Here is a 17,468-nt window from a genome sequence, read left to right on the forward strand (position 1 = left end):
CATAAATGGCTGCCCACTGCTCCGGGTGTGTGCTCACAGTGTGTGTGTGTGTGTGTTCACTGCTCTGTGTGTGTGCATTTCGGATGGGTTAAATGCAGAGCACAAATTCTGAGTATGGGTCACCATACTTGGCTGAATGTCACTTCACTTCACTCACTCACTTCACATTCAAGTTACAGTTTGCCACACTTGCTCTTTTGTTACAAATACGGTGAATAATGACACAGAAAAGAGAGATGTTCCTGTATAACGTATATCGCTCACCGGTAGAGGCTCCACATACAGGATGAGGAAGTGTAGAGACAAGGAAAGAATTATGGCCCCCAGCAGCCATATATTCACCCAGGGTGGCATTCTTATCAGAGACTGATTCTCTGACAGGCTGTAAGAGAGAAGAATAAGGGTCTAAAATGACTAGACTGAGTATTACAGTTACCAAGTAGTCCTTTGAGTTATGCTCACATTAAAAATGACAAAGGGAAGAATGGAAGTAGCAAAAAAAGACATTTAGGCCTACTATTTTTAAAGCAAATGAACTCAATAGCTGTCACAGACCCAGCACAGCTCCACCGAACTCATGAGACATCTGAAAGGTGTTTTACAGTAACTACACAGTTGATGCAGAGCTATCACCATGGCAGCAGATCTTACCTGTTAAGAGCGTTGAACATCTCTATGGTAACAAGCACAGAAAGAGCCATGGTGGTGGGGTAACGTGACTCGAAGACCTCACAGTCAATCCCCTGAAACATGGGGTTTTCTTCTGTACACTGCATAAAGTGCCGCTACAGACAAGAAGAAGACCGTTTATAGTCAGTGTGGGGCAGTATCACCAGCCATCTTAAGCATCTTCAGGTTTTTGTTTTCTAAGTGGCATCATTCTTAATAAAACAGAAAGGTGGTGCTTTAGTGCATCTAATATATTCACCATATAAGATGTAAGAGCAATAAGACAGGAAATCGTTTGACCTACTGATGGCAGTCTTTGTGACCTTTGAGGGACTGAAGTGATATCACGAAGAGCAGCTGTGTAGCTCATCCTGTGAGATCTGAACTCCCTGACACTGAACAGCTGTCTTTATTTTAGAATATTCAGACTAAAAACTCAACACTTTCAACTTGTTATTGTGGCATGAATCCTTGGTGGAGCATTTTATTCCAAAACAATCCCAATCCTCTTACAGAAAACAATATCATTGGGATTTCTTATTGGTTATCATTGATATGACTCTATAATACTTTCTTGTTAATATTTTTTAAGTATTTTATTGTTAACATTTTGTATATATATTTAATCACATTTCCACTGTGTAAAGTATTCTGACCCCATTAAGTATACTACACTGCCTATTAAAAGTTTGGGGTCAGAAAGATTTTTATTATTATTAATATTATTTTTATAAATTAATTTTATTCAGCAGAGGTGCATTACATTGACCAAAAGTGACAGTAAATTGCACTCATGTCCCAAAAGTTTTTGAATTAAAGTTCACCCCAAAATTAAGAGAGTCATTATTTTTGTTTTTCTTTATGCATAAAAGGTATTCTCATAGCTTCATATAGTTACGGTTGACCCACTGATGTCACATGGACTATTTTAAAGATGTCCTTACTCTTTCTGAGCCTTGGCCATGGTAGTTCCCTTGCTGTCTATGCAATGTCAGAAAGCTCTCGGTTTTCATCAAAAATATCTTAATTTGTGTTCCAAAGATTAACGAAGGTCTAACAAGTTTGGAACTGTCATTGTGTTATTAATAAAGTTATTATTTTAGTTTGTTGTGCCTGAGCTCATTTATAACATATTTCTAAAAGTCTGGCATATCATTTTTCAGAAACACTTCTTAAATTAACTCAAGCAAAACTGTACTTCATAAGAGAAATGATCCTATTCATTGAAATAAATCACTTTCTTTTAAATCATTGACTCACCAGCTGATAAAAAGACACCTGTGGCCCGTTCTCATCAAACAAATACCACCAGGTTGCAGCGCCGACAGTGCCTAGACCTACGTATCCTAGAAAAAAAACAAGAGTAAAATACTTCCAGTGTGATTTGATGCTTCATAGAGCTGACATGCAGTTTTCAGGGAAGAACTGTAAGTGCACTTATAGTGGCAAAAATTGTCAATAATATTAGATTCTATGGAATAACCAAGATATTGGATTAACCTCCAATGGCCAGGTATCTGAAGAACAGCCAGCCGGAGATGAGAGGCTCCTTAGGGTTTCTGGGAGGCTTGTCCATGATGTCCAGATCAGGGGGGTTGAAGCCCAGGGCAGTGGCTGGCAGACCATCTGTCACCAGGTTCACCCACAACAGCTGGACGGGGATCAAAGCCTCAGGCAGGCCTAGGATGGCTGTCAGAAAAATACTGGGATGGGGGAAAATAAGGAACCCACGTGAGTGTAAATGTGGATAGGAAACTGCGGCACTACACCAATCAGGCTCTCACTCACCACACCACCTCTCCCACGTTGGAGGAGATGAGGTAACGGATAAACTGCTTCATGTTGTTGTAGATGGCTCTTCCCTCTTCCACTGCGGCCACAATGGTGGAGAAGTTATCATCTGAGAGCACCATCTCAGAGGCAGACTTGGCTACAGCTGTGCCTGAGCCCATAGCGATGCCAATTTCAGCCTTTTTTAAGGCCGGGGCATCATTAACACCATCACCAGTCTGAAAGTGAGAACAGAGTGAAGTATAAGGTTTAATAGACACAAACTGGCTTTCCACACAGCACTTAACATTTGGCCCTTCAAAGCCCACTTTGCTCGATAAACTGAATTGTGCCATTTTATCAGACAAGCATTTGCTCTAAAGAAAAAGAAAAAAAAATGGAAAAAGTTCTGCATGTTTGATAATTTTTGTAAAATGTAATTAAATCAACACAACGAGTGTGTGTTCATTTGCTCCAAGATAAACTGAAGTTGTTTCATTTCTGTATTAATCAGGCTAATTTGCAATTTAACAGTTTATTTTAAGACAAACCACAGAATTTATTTTTTTACAAAAAATGTCAGTTCATTAAAAATAAAACAATACTCACATATAACTCAGTACCTCCAAATCAATTCTATGGTATGTTCTATAGAGTGTGTATGTGTTATCAACATTAAAAAAAGAAAGAAAAAAGGCCATTTGTTTAAACAAAGTGGATTCAAGTAAAGATTCAAAACATATTACGCTTATGAAAAGACTTAATGATCCAAAAGTAAATAATATTTGCTCTTTAGTAAATGCTTTTTACAGGCTGAGGATTAACGGGTCAAGTAGAGTATGATCAAATCTTTGTTTTCATGTTCTAAAAGAAGCAAAGCAGCCTCTGTCGTGCACACTGATGTCTAGGAAATGCCTCAAGTCCCCAAATGACAAACAGACACACGCATACAACAGAGCTGGAGGCGACAGCGTGTGAACAGGAAGAGCACTGATGTGCTCTCATAACTCCAGCAGGGAAAATTAGCATAACAGACAAGGCTGTCTATCTCTGAGAGATGTAGGTGCTGCAGAATATTACATTATTGCTAAGAGACTTGAGAATAGAATCAGAGACTTCATCCTTCACATGATCCTCTCAGCTCTCTGATTGCATAATTGCCACCTTAACTCATATTAACAGTTCAGCTGTGACAATTATGATGACAGGCTGTATTTAAAGGTATTCATTCTTGGTAATGAAGCATATTTTCTTTTACTCAAACCAAAAGTATAGCAATTAGATTATACAATGAAATTAATGTTAAATACTAAGGATAATACTTAATAATTCCATTAATGTTCTCATGTTAAAATAGAATTAAAAAAATACATTTCAGCCCAAAAGTTTTGCACGTCTACTAATAGTTTGTGAATTAAGAAGATGTACAGGCGATAAAAGTGAACTTCCATAAGTAAGGGCCAGATTTAAGGATTAAAATAGATTTAAATTATTTAAATAATTTAATATGTCGCAGCTCTTAATATAGTAACCAATTAACAACTTCCTTTCACTTTTTTCAAGTCAATCTTTTTGTAGCTGGTTGTTGTTGCCGTTCATTTCAGACCCTATTTTGATGTATTTGAACAGTTTGTAACTTTCAAACCAGCAACTAACCACTATATCTCACCATCGCTGTGATCTCATCAAAGGACTGCAGATAAGCAACGATCTTGGACTTGTGTGCAGGCTCGACACGGGCGAAGCACCGTGCCCTTTTCACAGCTTCTCGCTGGGCCTCTGGAGTAAGGTCATCGAACTCCCTGCCTGTGTAGGCTCTTCCTTCCACATCTTCATCCTCGTGGAAAATGCCAATGCGTCTGCAGATGGCCACAGCGGTGCCCTTGTTGTCCCCAGTGATCATGATGACACGTATACCGGCCTTACTGCACAGCTTTATTGAGCCAATCACCTCCTTTCTGGGCGGATCCAACATCCCCACACAGCCAACGAAGGTGAGATTTGACTAAAGAAATAATCAGATTATGCATGTTATCCCAGATATATAAATTTACATGTACAGTGGCTTTACAAAATACTTCAAATACTTTATGGCATCACTGCACATAATAATATACACAATGAACTGAATAAAAAAGATAACTGGTAAAACTATTGTCTGGAACATGGACAGATGTTTATAAAGTTTCTAACTCTCTCACCTCATACTCGGAGAACTTGGCAGCGTTTTCCAGGTCCATTTTGTCTTGAAGAGGGGGAGAGTCTCGTGTGGCCAGAGCCAAGCAGCGTAGAGTGTCCCTGCCTGTCCCCCAGTCTCTAATAGTGCTCGTCAGCTTCTCCTTTACCGCCATGGTCAACGGGACACGGTCTTTACCGACACGCACAAACTGACAACGGTCAATCACACTCTCTGGAGCGCCCTACATACAAAATGAATGAAAGGAGAAGCAAGGGTGATGCAAACAGCAAAGTTTACTGAAGGTATTGATAGATGTAAGAGGTTTTCAGATGTGAGTTGAGATTAAAAGTACCTTGACAAACATCTTGTTCTGAGAGTTCGAGCCATTGGGAGTGCAGTACACAGACATGGACTTCCTGTCTCTGGAAAACTCCAGTGTGAATTTTTTCTGCATCAGCTTTCTGATAATCTAAGGGAAAGAAGCAAAAAAAAAAAAAAAGGAGAAAGATAGAGAGAGAAAGAATGTGGGATGTTAGATCAAACAAAGGTGAAACACTGCTGTCATTGTGTGTGTGTTGGGAAAGATGTCATTTTCAGCTCTTTTCTAAGGTTTCCTTCAGACAGCACTGTTTGTACTCAGCTATCATGCCCAGGTGGTTGAAGATGAGTTCACACACAGACTCTATGTAACTCTGCACCAGTATTTTACAACAACAAAAAAATTTAGCCTTTAAAAAAATATCAGCATTCAAATGTCAAATGTTAAAGACCAACAGTTCAAAATTATGTTAAATGAGTGGAGAGGGTTCTAGAGGTCAGTTGTTCAGAGAAGCTATCACAGGGCTCAACAATAAGGCATCACTGCGTTACATGCAAAGTTATGTTACAGATGTATAATTTAAACATTTTTAGTTTATACATTTTAAACTTAGCATTGAAAAACAAACACCACTGTTGAAAGGTTTTGGGGTTGGCTAGTGTTTGAAAGAAGTCTCTTATGTTCAATATGTACAATCTTATGCATTTATTTGATCAAATGAAAAACAACAAACACTGTAAAATATTATTACAATTCAAAATAACCTTTTTTATTTCAATACATTTTAAAATCTAATTCATTACTTTGACTGGAAAGCTGGATTGCCCAGTAGCCATTTTTTTTTACCAATTTAATGTCTTCTGCTGAATAAAAGTATAAATGTATTTTCAAAAATAAATAAATACATAAAAATCTTACTGACCCCACACAGTAGTGTGTTTTCTAAATAAACAATCTATTAAAAAAATTAAACATTTCTGTTGTACATTCACTTTAAAAAATGTATATAAAACATACAATCCAGATATGCAGGACAAAAATTCAGTGAGGCAAGGGAATTATGTTGCCACTAGGTGGAAACCACCTCCAGCAAATGACAACAGCATATACAGCAGGTAAATTAAGTATTGAACACAATCACCATTTTTCTCAGTAAATATATTTCTAAAGGTGCTGTTGACATGAAATTACCACCAAATGTCGGTAACAACTCAAGTAATCCATACAAAAACAATGCAAATAAGTTCAGAAATTAAGTTCTGTGTACATTTTTCCATTAATCCTTCCTTCAATTATATGAATTCTGCCAGTGCCACACCATGATGTTTTGGGGTTATGTGCAGTGCCATTTGACCATATTGTATATTATGGCATCCAAAGAGTAACATTTTTCTCATCTGACCAGAATTTTTTCTTCCAGTATTTCACAGGCTTGTCTAAATGTGTTGCAGCAAACTTTAAACGGACTTCAACATACTTTTTCTTCAGCAATAGAGCCTTGCGTGGTGAGCGTGCATATACTGTAGGCCATGACGGTTGAGTGCATTACTTGTTGTACTTTTCTTTAAAACAATTGTACGTGCTAATTTCAGGTCTTTCTGAAGCTCTCCACAAGTGATCTTTGGCTCTTTGATAACTCTCATTATAATTATTTTCACTCTTCTGTCAGAAATCTTGTGAGGAGCACCTGGCCGTGGCCGGTTTATGGTGAAATTATGTTATTTCCATTTATGGATTATGGCCCCAACAGTTCATTTTGCAACAATAAGGTTGAGAAGGTCTTGAGAGAGCTCTTTGCTTTTACCTATCATTGAATGTTTCTTGTGTGACACGTTGGTCATGAGACACCTTTTTATAGGCCATCAGTTGGGACTGAACCAACTAATATTATTTCCACTGAGGAGGGACAGGATTGCTTTCCAATTACTGTTAGATTTCAGCTGGTGTCTTAGCTTTCCATGCCTTTTTGCACCTCCCTTTCTTCATGTGTTCAATACTTTCTCCCTGTCATTCTACTTTAATTTATGAACTTATTTGTTTTGCTTTCGTCATATGTATAGATTACTTGGATTGTTACTGACATCTGGTGAAAATTTCATGTCAACAGCACCTTTAGAAATATATTTTCTGATAAATACAGTGATGTGTTCAATACATATTTTACTTGCTGTATGGTGCCCACCTAAGGTACTGTACATCATGCTCTGTCTCTATTTGATGCCTCTGTCCATGGCTCTCTTTAATATCAGGATCAGTACTAAACAAGGCTTGCATGTGTGAGAGAAAACCAGTGTCTCTCCTTCCCAGCTGCCCTGAGAACAACACGACCTCACTCCTCAGAAGGGTTCCCGTGTTCTCTGTCTTCCAAAGCTTTATGAAAAAACATTAAACCCCTCTCTTTATATCCATCAATGTGCCCATCCAACTATCTGTCATCTGTCACTATCTCTCTGAAAGTCTGCCATCAATACGTATTAACAGAAGTACACTATAGTCTCTTTCGTTTTCATTACCCAGTGGAAAGTTTAGCTAACCTCTTCATATGCTCGCCTGGTTATCTAAATATTATGCTTTGTTTCTGGGAGTTTGTGTCACAAAAGGTTTCTTTTTTTGGAAAGGAGAAGGATTGTGGTGTCAGTAAAAAAGACAGTGGTGCTGGTCATTAACTCTTTCAGAGAAAAATGTTTTCCATGAGGAAAAGGGAGAGACCCCACTGTTCCCAGTCTCCCTAATGCAGAAGTGTGCGATGTGTGAGTGGTTTCTATAAACATCTACAAGTGTGCACAAACCTCAAGTCTTTCTCTTTTAGTCTTTAAACTACTGACTTGAATTAACAAGCTATTAAACATGGCTTGCACAAGATGCATGCAGTAGGTTTCTTGATGTTGTTGTTTAATTCCAGTGGTCTTCCTATATATACTGTGAATACACGGTATCATATCTTTTCTTTTAAATATCCTGTCTAGCACCACTGGCCAAACTTTGGCAGCTTTTATATTTCTTCTGAAGACTCATCCATCTATCTCTTTATTTATCGTTTTTCATTACTTCCCGTTGTGTTCTCTTTTTCTGCTGTCGGTATCATATCATGGTGCACCCCACGGCTCCCTTCTTACCAAGTTGCATGCTGAAGCTCGTTCCACTTTGCTGAGTCCGGAGAGGTCGGTTTTAAACACGTTCATCTTCTCCACCAGAGTCGTGAGCGCAGTTTCTGTGGCCTCGCCCACTTTTTCGTACACTCCTTTGGCCTGTTGGACAATATAACCACAAAAGTGCATTAACATTCAGTGCCCTATTAGCCCAAAAAAAGTTGTGACGTGCCAAGTATGGTAACCCATACTCGGAATTGGTGCTCTGCATTTAACCCATTCAAGTGCACACACACATCAGTGAGAAGTGAACACACCGTGAACACACACCCGGAGCAGTGGAGGTTCAGTTCGCTCAAGGGCACTTTAGCCATGGGTATTGAGGGTGGAAGAGGGCGCTGTTCGTTAACCCTCCCCCCCCAACTCCTGCCAGCACCGAGAGTCGAACTTGCGACCTTCGGGTTACAAGTCCAACTCTCTAATCATTAGGCCACAGCTGCCCCACAAAGCATACAGCAGTTGCAAAATCACTTAAAACAGAAACCTTGAGTAATGCGCTCTCTTCAGAAATGACTGTTACAGCGCACTTTAAAGGGGGGGTGAAATGCTATTTCATGCATACTGAGTTTTTTACACTGTTAAAGAGTTGGATTCCCATGCTAAACATGGACAAAGTTTCAAAAATTAAGTTGTATGATTGAAGGAGTATTTCTGTTCCAAAAATACTACTTCCGGTTTGTCACAAGTTTCGGAAAGTTTTTTTCGAGTATGGCTCTGTGTGACGTTAGATGGAGCGGAATTTCCTTATATGGGTCCTGAGGGCGCGTCTGCCGGAAGAGCACGCGCTCCCGTATAGCAGAGCACTGAGAGCACAACAGACTTCACTGATCAAAGCAAGAGCGTCGCGAAATGTCACAAAAGAAGTGTGTTTTTGGTTGCCAGGGCAAGACAACCCTGCACAGATTACCTAAAGAGAAACAGCATTAAGGGACCAGTGGATGGAGTTTATTTTTACAGAGCATCAACGGAGTTGTGTAAGTGTTTGTGTTTGTTCCCCTGCATTTCGAAGATGATTGTTTTACAAACAAGGCCCAGTTTGACAACGGATTTGCACATCGTTTATTTCTTAAGGATAATGCAGTCCCAACGAAAAAGGGTCACAATCGTGTGTTGGAACCGCATGCGGTGAGTGAAACGGCTTCAAATATCTCTGTGTTGTTAACTTAGCTAAACTGCTTCAAATATCTCTTTGTTGTTAACTTAGCTATCGGCGCGTAAGCACATCAAGTAAACAACATGCGATGTTGTCATCAAACTGCACTTTCCACATGTACAGCTTAAAAAAAAAAAAAAAAAAAGACAAAGTGGAACTTAATCATTTACCAAAACCGCCAAGCAAATATATATACAGTTTCAGTACATACCACATAGAGCCGCTGTTGTTGCTGCTGCTCTTGTTAAATTTCAGCCTCTGGATCATAAATATACGCTGAATCTGACTGTTAGCAATGGTTTGTTTTGGTTGGTTTTGTCCTCAGGTAATGTCACAGCTTCCAAACGCTATCAGTGCAAAAGCCTACTGGCTCTCGTGATTCTTTAGCTCCGCCCACACGTCACGCCTACAGACGCTCGTGTTTTTCCGGAAAAAATCGGTACAGACTATCTTTCTCTTATGAATATAATAAAACTAAAGACTTTTTGGAGTTATGAAGGATGCAGTACTACTCTATAGGTACTCAAGATTAACAGGATATTGAGTGAAAACGAGCATTTCACCCCCCCTTTAAATGTCACATGGAAGCAATGGAGCAAGAGAATGTGTAGCAAACAAAATCTAACCTAATCTGATTGGGGAAGTCGTGGCCTAATTTTTAGAGGGTTGGACTCCCAATCGAAGGGTTGTGAGTTCTAGTCTCGGGCCGGACGGAATTGTGGGTGGGGGGAGTGCATAAACAGCTCTCTCTCCACCTTCAATACCACGACTTAGGTGCCCTTGAGCAAGGCATCGAACCCCCAACTGCTCCCCGGGCGCCGCAGCATAAATGGCTGCCCACTGCTCCGGGTGTGTGCTCACAGTGTGTGTGTGTGTTCACTGCTCTGTGTGTGTGCATTTCGGATGGGTTAAATGTAGAGCACAAATTCTGAGTATGGGTCACCATACTTGGCTGAATGTCACTTCACTTCACTTCACTTCACTTCACTTCTAGTAAGTGCAGCAACATAGCACCTCGTATAATCATTTAAATAATTTCTATATAGGCTCTCAACATTTTAGTGTTTAATTGTTTACTATATTAATGTCTTTATTTTTATGACCTTTCCAAAATTGTAAATCAAAATTTTAAACACCCATATTTCCTGGTTTTCCATGACCGTGGGAACCCTGTATATAACTAGGAGTTACTTAGGCTGCACCTAAAAATCATTAACGGTGGATGAGTGTGTTTTATAAAAAACCAGCCTCACATTGTTACTCAACATTCAAACACATGGCTCCAGTGTTTACATCTATAATGGTTTATTAGATCTCTAAAGTTCACAGTTCACTCTTAGGATACTCTATGGAAATATTTGCATTATTCCAGGAAGCAGGCTACTATGGTGATGGAACATGACATTTAATTAGGTAGTGATTATTTATCTACACTAATAAGACTTTTAAAATATTTGCTTAATATGGCAGCCTTTAAAGTATTACTAACGTGGCCTTTTTTAACTCCATAAAATTAGATTGAGTGCCTTCAATAATGAAGCATGCTTTAAAACTCTTCGGCTTGTCTCAACTTGCACTGTCCTTTACCCAACTGACAACCACGGAATAAGCATGATGTTATGCAATGCAGACACCATGATACCATGGCAATGGAACAGAGATGAGAAATGCAAGCCAAATGCGCAAAACAAGCAAATTAAAAAGTTGCCCATCCCTGAGGGACAGAAGATGCATGGTTAACACTTCAGCAATGAGAGCAGGACAGACTCAAAACACTGAATTTGAATCTTTGTTAAAGTAAATGTGGTCTCTGAGCATTAGGTGCAAGAGAAGATCCACGCACACACTGCTGACCTCATTATAGTCCAGCGAGGAGTCGTTGCACAAGGAGCAGATAGTAGCCAGTTCCACCAGACCATCATATTCTCCACACTGCACCGGCTTGTCAGCTTTCAGCCTAAGGGAGAGACAGTTATTGCAAGGGATGTAACTCCAATCTAAGTATCCAGGATGAGAATTCGATTATTTGGAAGAGGTAAAAATGAGATGATGTTCTGTGAAGGATCAAGGGTTCTGAATATGTTGGTGTGTTCTTACACTTGTCCCTCTGGAGCATAGGTTGAGCCGGTGATGGTGAACTCATGCAGGGAGCAGCTGGTGTCATCAGCCTTATTAACCACCAACATCTAAGAGAGACAGAAGTGAGACAGCATGAGAATCACATGCAGATTAATGACACAAACCGAACTTCAGGGTTCAGTGTTTTTTTTTTGTTCATGATTACTGGATATAGGTGTTTTGTTTTTAAGAAGAATGCACTCAGAACATTTCAAGATGAAGAAACATTTCACATTGGCCAAATGGTTTGGCAGAAAAAAAAAAACTTATTTTTGAGCCTTGAAACTAAAACAAATAAATGTTCAAATAATGTTTTATTCATTTCCATAACATACACATGCCAAGAAATGACCATTTTAAAATTCCCTGATATTCCTATGAGGAAATCCCAGCACATAAAGTTCTAAATGCTCATAAGTTTACCAATTAAAAAGTGGTTATTGTAATTAAAGCTGGAAAAACAAAGGACTCCACAACTGTGCCCAAGAAAACATGCTTTCAAAAAGAATAAGCAATAAGGCATCTGAAAATAGTTACAAACCCCAATCTCATAAAAAAAAAGAAATGGAAAAAACCACCAACAGACAGTTATGACTCCACCCAATCGGCTCTGGGGTTTCCCATATCCTTCGTCCAATCAGAGGCAGAGCAATGATGTCATAATGCACTGGCAGAGGGTAGGTGCTTGTGTTTAGTGGCCTGGCATGAGCTCTTGCCTGTCTGAACCAGCACACTCACACAACTGCCTACAGACAACACAAACTACAATAAACTCATGCCTCCTACTGAAATGCCTGCTTTCACTGGACCAAATGAAAACAGATGAGGTGAAAGAGTGACAATCACTTTACCCCTTATTTTGGCTGACATCTGTCTAGTTTTTTATAATTAACTCCAGGTGTTGTACTGTCTTGCGTGCACAACCAAGGTCAAATTCTACTGCATGAGCAGGACAACATGAAGAGGTGAAGATGAGTTCAGCCTGACCACATCAGACAAATCAGCCGAACCCATAATGCAATGCTTTTTCTTTGTTATGACATCCGTCATGCTGAAATGAGCCAGCAGGAGAAGTGGCAGCTCTGGGACAAGTTTGAGCAGAGAGAAGAGAGATCTTATTTCCACACTATACCCTTCCTCCAGTATGTGGGCGTAGGGGCAGATGAAACAGGTGGATGGTGGAATGGAACTCATAAAGCCAATTTGGCGAACGCTATTGATCACAGACCTAACCTTTCTGTTCAGATGACAGGTCTGAAATGGAGGTGCGTGCTGGGAAGGAGAAAAAATGAATCCTGGTCATACGAGGTTGATTATGCAGTAGGTGGACTTGCTGAAATGTGTTTTATAATGATTAAAAGCCACTGCGGTTGAGCTCAAAAGGTGCATGGGCGCTAAAACACACACACAAACAAATTCCAGAAGTAGGTTCTTATCAGCATCAGCCCTCGGCTCCATAATGAAGCATCTAAAATTAGATACTGCTAACACAACACTTGCCAAACAGCAATGTATGGGCACTTTCTTAAAAGAAGGTCACATGAAAGGTCTTCTCAAACATACACAAACTGACAGAGGGAAAACATTCTCTCTTGGCGTGACATCATTCAGAGCAAGACTCAATTAAATGTGTCTGATTAAAGAATTAATGAAGCAGTTAAGCTGTAAAAACTTTCAGAGCGCCACAGTACTCCTGCTTCCTGTTTGAAACGGACGCACATACACAAAACTTAATTGTGGAAAACACAAAGCAAGCGGCAGACAGCAGCAATCCGAGGACTGGATCATGCCCCTAAGCCCTTAAAATAAATGGATTATTGAGTTAGCTTGCTCTGCAGGAAAGAACAGTCTCTCAGGCAAAAAATGTGCCTTTTTAAAGTAATGACCAAATTATCATAGCAAGAACGGGTTCACAGTACCATTTCACTGCATACGTGCAAATACAGAGTGCTTTTTACTCCATAAAGCTAACATTAAAAAACGAATAATTTTTTGATGCATATATGAGATTGTTTTATTTGAAGAGTAGGCTAGCTGATACTAAACATAAGTTACAAAAGTGTCAGGTTCTCTTTTCTGAAGAACACTATTTTGGGTCCTGCTTCTCTAGTCTTTGACCACACAGGAATCTGTGCCGCTCGATTTCCACAGTCAAACACCATGCAAAAAAACATGGTCAACAGGGAAAGAGGGGGAACAACATTAGATCCAGTTGCCTGTTCACTATCACAATGTACTCCTTGACCTTGGAATGCTTAGCTCTGACATGTTTATTTAGTGAAGATGTTTTTGTTTCGTGTTATGTCATGTTTAGGTATGTATTATTTACTGGCCTGCACCAATAACTCGATAATAACACCAATAACAATAACACTCCCAACCCTTAATTATTGTTTTTATTTACTTTATTGAATAATTTGCCTAATTTCTGTGTTCTTTGATCTATCAAGTGTTGAGCTCTCACCACAGTTTTATCACATACACTGATTCAACCCACTCTGCAGAATACCTCAGATTTGCTCCTACAATCAGATCAGAAAATAAGAAAAGGTAATAAGAAAAAATAAGAAAAAAAACTATCTGGTCATTCTGAATATATTGACACTGGTGGTGGTTATTTACTTTGTAATTATAATTTTTATGCATTACTATTTTTAATAATTTTTTTTAGCTTTCAATTTGTTAACAAACTTATTTAAAATGCAATGATGTGTGCAAAAGCATTACTTTATTTCAGCAATGTACTTTTCATCTCATTTGCCACTGTAATATCTGTAGATTACCATTTAAAAGTTTGGGGTCAGTCAATTCATCTTTATCTTTCAAAATAATAATAACATTATACTGATCATTAAAAATCCCACAATGCAGCGTTGCAGCATCTTTAAAAACATTTTAAAATATTTAAAGTCCCCCCCAATTCTGTAAATTGCCACCCACGATGAGCAGAAATTCAAATATGACAATCTCAGTGTACTGAAATGTACCCACAAGCAGCAGTGATGCATCAGTAGCATAAAAGAATCTAAAGGAAACATCATGATAAGGGTTGTTGCTAGTCTGTTTTGTTTGTTTATAGTAATTTATAAATCAGATCTGCAACAAAAACACCAACAACCATCCCGTAACTTGGCAGGCATGGAATTCTGTTGCTATATGTTGTCATAGCAACAGATACCAAGGAACAGGGTGGCATGCGGTGATATGCAATGATGAGCCTCTGATAAGAGTGTGTGTGTGTGTGTGTGTGTGTGTGTGTGTGTGTGTGTGTGTGTGTGTGTGTGTTTTTCTCAGTAGTGGAAAAGGATTTTAGGTACCCGCATTTCCTCCTGATTTATCCAAAGTGACTTCCGCATTAGTGACGGTGATACTGTTAGATGATGTCTGGCTTCAACAAGGCACACAGTTAGTTGATTGGCTTAGGTCATCCTGAACAACACCGCACTGTAGTGACAGCACTAATTCCAAGCTGGGGATAAGCATCTTCTGTCCCTATAATAAGCCTCTCAGCACTACACTTTTAGTACTTAACATTACAAGGCACAGGAGGTTTAACAGAATGTTGAATCCATTTGGGACGCATTTCCACAAGCTCAATTTTTTAATTCTGTCTCGCATGTGAAATGTCTTTTCTTTAGGGACTTCTTAGGTGATGAATTTCTGCTTCAGGCTTAGGCTGATATTGTTACCTGTTCCCTACCGCGAAGAAAGGGAGTAGATGACAAATTAGCAACAGACACATACATATAACTCAGCAAATTTCAATTTAGAAGCTAAATTTGTTTCAAAACTTTTTCTCTTACTGTCTCAGTCTCCTTCCTATGTGGCAGTACTATGCATTTAAAATGTGTATGAGATTTGGTAATGTCTCATATTAATTTATACTTATTCAAAACAAGCACTACTCTTTAAAAAAAAAAAAAAAAGTAACACGAAAGGTGCCAGGCATACCAAAAAGTGTTCAACATACAGTACATTACAGTGAATTGTCCGCATTAGGCTTCCTAAACACGTGCGACTCTGCTCCCTACGGCATTCTTGGATCATTCTGCAGCAGGAGCAGACACAAGGAAGAGCGTGAGAGGAATAAAAATGACAGAGCACAAAAACATGAGGGAAATAAAAGATGGCAAGCGGGAAGCCCTTACTGGGTGAGATGCAGAAGGCCAAGCTATGATGGGAAGAGGATAAGAAGGACGCTTATTGCTTATTAACATGCCTATTATTAACATATTTGCTGTTTATTAGTACTTATAAAGCACATATTCTGCATGACCATATTCTTCATTCCTAATCCTACATAATACCTAAACTTCACAACTATGTTAATAATTCGCAAATCTCATAGCAAATAGTAGGAATTTGACCTTAAAATAAACTGCACCCTGAGTTTTTAATTTACATATATTAACAGGATTTAGCAATATATTTTTATGTGGCAGTGTATTTCACAATAATGTCTGGCCAACTTTTTATCATGGCTAATTTACAGCTGCTTGACAAACAAAGCCATTTATTTATACACAAATGGATATGCAATGTTAATGAGATACCATATACACACATCTCTCTCTCTCTCTATGTGTATACACACACACACACAGTTAATATATATATATATATATATATATCTGATCAATATACTGGTGCATACTATGTACTGAAAGAACAGCACAGTCTGTTATGTAACTAAGCCCGAAATGAGTATTTATTTCCAAGATAAAGGGTAAACCTTCTTAATTTCGATTATGGATTGATTTACCTTTTATTTAAATTATTTCAATGACACCTTAAATAGGATGTATAAGGTTGATACTAGGTTAAATCTGTGTCCAGGAAGAGCTGGTAAAGTGAATGTCGTGGTGTTTGACTACAGTGCTCGCTCTTAATGTTTGAGCTCTGATCGCTGCAGGTCTGGGATCAGGGTGCGGAGTGCGTAAATATTTACTACAGTGCAGTGGGACTCTTTCCGGAAGGTTCCTGGCACTTGCAGGGAATTAAGCAGCTTCTGAACAATGGGAATACCCTGCTGTTAAACACAGGAGACACCTCGGGCAGAGACACACTGACGGACTTTCAGCACACACACACACACACGTTCAGTAAAGCATTGCAACCAGGGATATAAAATCTCGATGCCATGGGACTTAACAAAAAAGCACACACAAACATACAGGTTTCTTTGTAAACAGAGAAAACAATGGAGCAGCTCACAATGGAAAATGTTTACATGAACATGTGCAGCACCACACTGGAAAAAAAATAAATAAATAATAATAATTTGATATGACTTCAATATTCCAATCATGACTTTCCATTTGAAATCATATAGATCACAAAACTAAAAACTGGAAATGCAAGGAGTCTGGTAAATGAATAAAAAGGGAAGGAGAGGTACAGATGGTGAAAAAAATAAAAATAATTAATTAATTCTCCAAACCTTTCCTGCACTCTACTTTTGAAATAGCATGGAACACGGTGACAAAAAGCTATGTACTGTATATAAGGCCTGAACTCTGACTTTAAATGGCCTGAAGTGAGAACCGGTTCTTGTAATATTGTACACGGATCTACCTCAGGGGTTTGACTAAAAAGCCTGTGGCCTTGATGGAGCCACATCTGCAGCTGTAGAAGGATATAACGTAAAAGCTGTTGCAATCACGTCCTGCCGACTTGCCTGTACAAGTTAAGGATTTTCCATTGCATACAAACACAAACGTACTCCTTGAGTGAGTGTCTCAGAGTGATTTCCAAATGTCCTGGCTCTGAGAAAGCAACGACATAAAAGAGAAAAAATCTCAGTAATAACAAGAACAGCCTCTAGGCCAGAATGATGGCACTGAAATAATGCCATGACACCTTAAAACACACACACAAAAAAAATCAAGTAATGAAACTACATGGTGGTTCTTGGCTGTCCTCGGGTTACTATGTGTCACACACACCTCTCTGAATATAGGTGGTACAAGTCATGCCAATAAAAAACATGGGAACTTGATTTTTTCCGTTTAGTGAATGTGAAGATATGACAGTGGTAAAAAATTAAAGAAACTAATTCTATAGGAAACAAGTACACAAATTCAGTGATAGTTCATGGGTGTGTTAACCGGA

General features: G+C 38.9%; 1 protein-coding gene across 1 annotated transcript in view; it reads right to left on the reverse strand.

Annotated features, from left to right (window-relative positions):
• atp2a3 (ATPase sarcoplasmic/endoplasmic reticulum Ca2+ transporting 3) overlaps positions 1–17,468 on the reverse strand; it is a 54,954-nt gene that overhangs the window by 5,002 nt on the left and 32,484 nt on the right. Inside the window, exons 9-19 of the mRNA XM_052555639.1 lie at positions 11,337–11,425; positions 11,094–11,196; positions 8,054–8,185; positions 4,971–5,087; positions 4,641–4,859; positions 4,109–4,444; positions 2,458–2,678; positions 2,170–2,372; positions 1,930–2,015; positions 652–785; positions 265–382 (exon numbers count right to left, since the gene is read on the reverse strand). Of these exons, the coding sequence (XP_052411599.1) occupies positions 265–382; positions 652–785; positions 1,930–2,015; positions 2,170–2,372; positions 2,458–2,678; positions 4,109–4,444; positions 4,641–4,859; positions 4,971–5,087; positions 8,054–8,185; positions 11,094–11,196; positions 11,337–11,425 (1,758 nt within the window). The remainder of the gene's footprint in view (positions 1–264; positions 383–651; positions 786–1,929; positions 2,016–2,169; positions 2,373–2,457; positions 2,679–4,108; positions 4,445–4,640; positions 4,860–4,970; positions 5,088–8,053; positions 8,186–11,093; positions 11,197–11,336; positions 11,426–17,468) is intronic.

The sequence above is a fragment of the Carassius gibelio genome, chromosome B5 (genome assembly GCF_023724105.1).
Source record: "Carassius gibelio isolate Cgi1373 ecotype wild population from Czech Republic chromosome B5, carGib1.2-hapl.c, whole genome shotgun sequence".
Lineage (NCBI taxonomy): Eukaryota > Metazoa > Chordata > Actinopteri > Cypriniformes > Cyprinidae > Carassius > Carassius gibelio.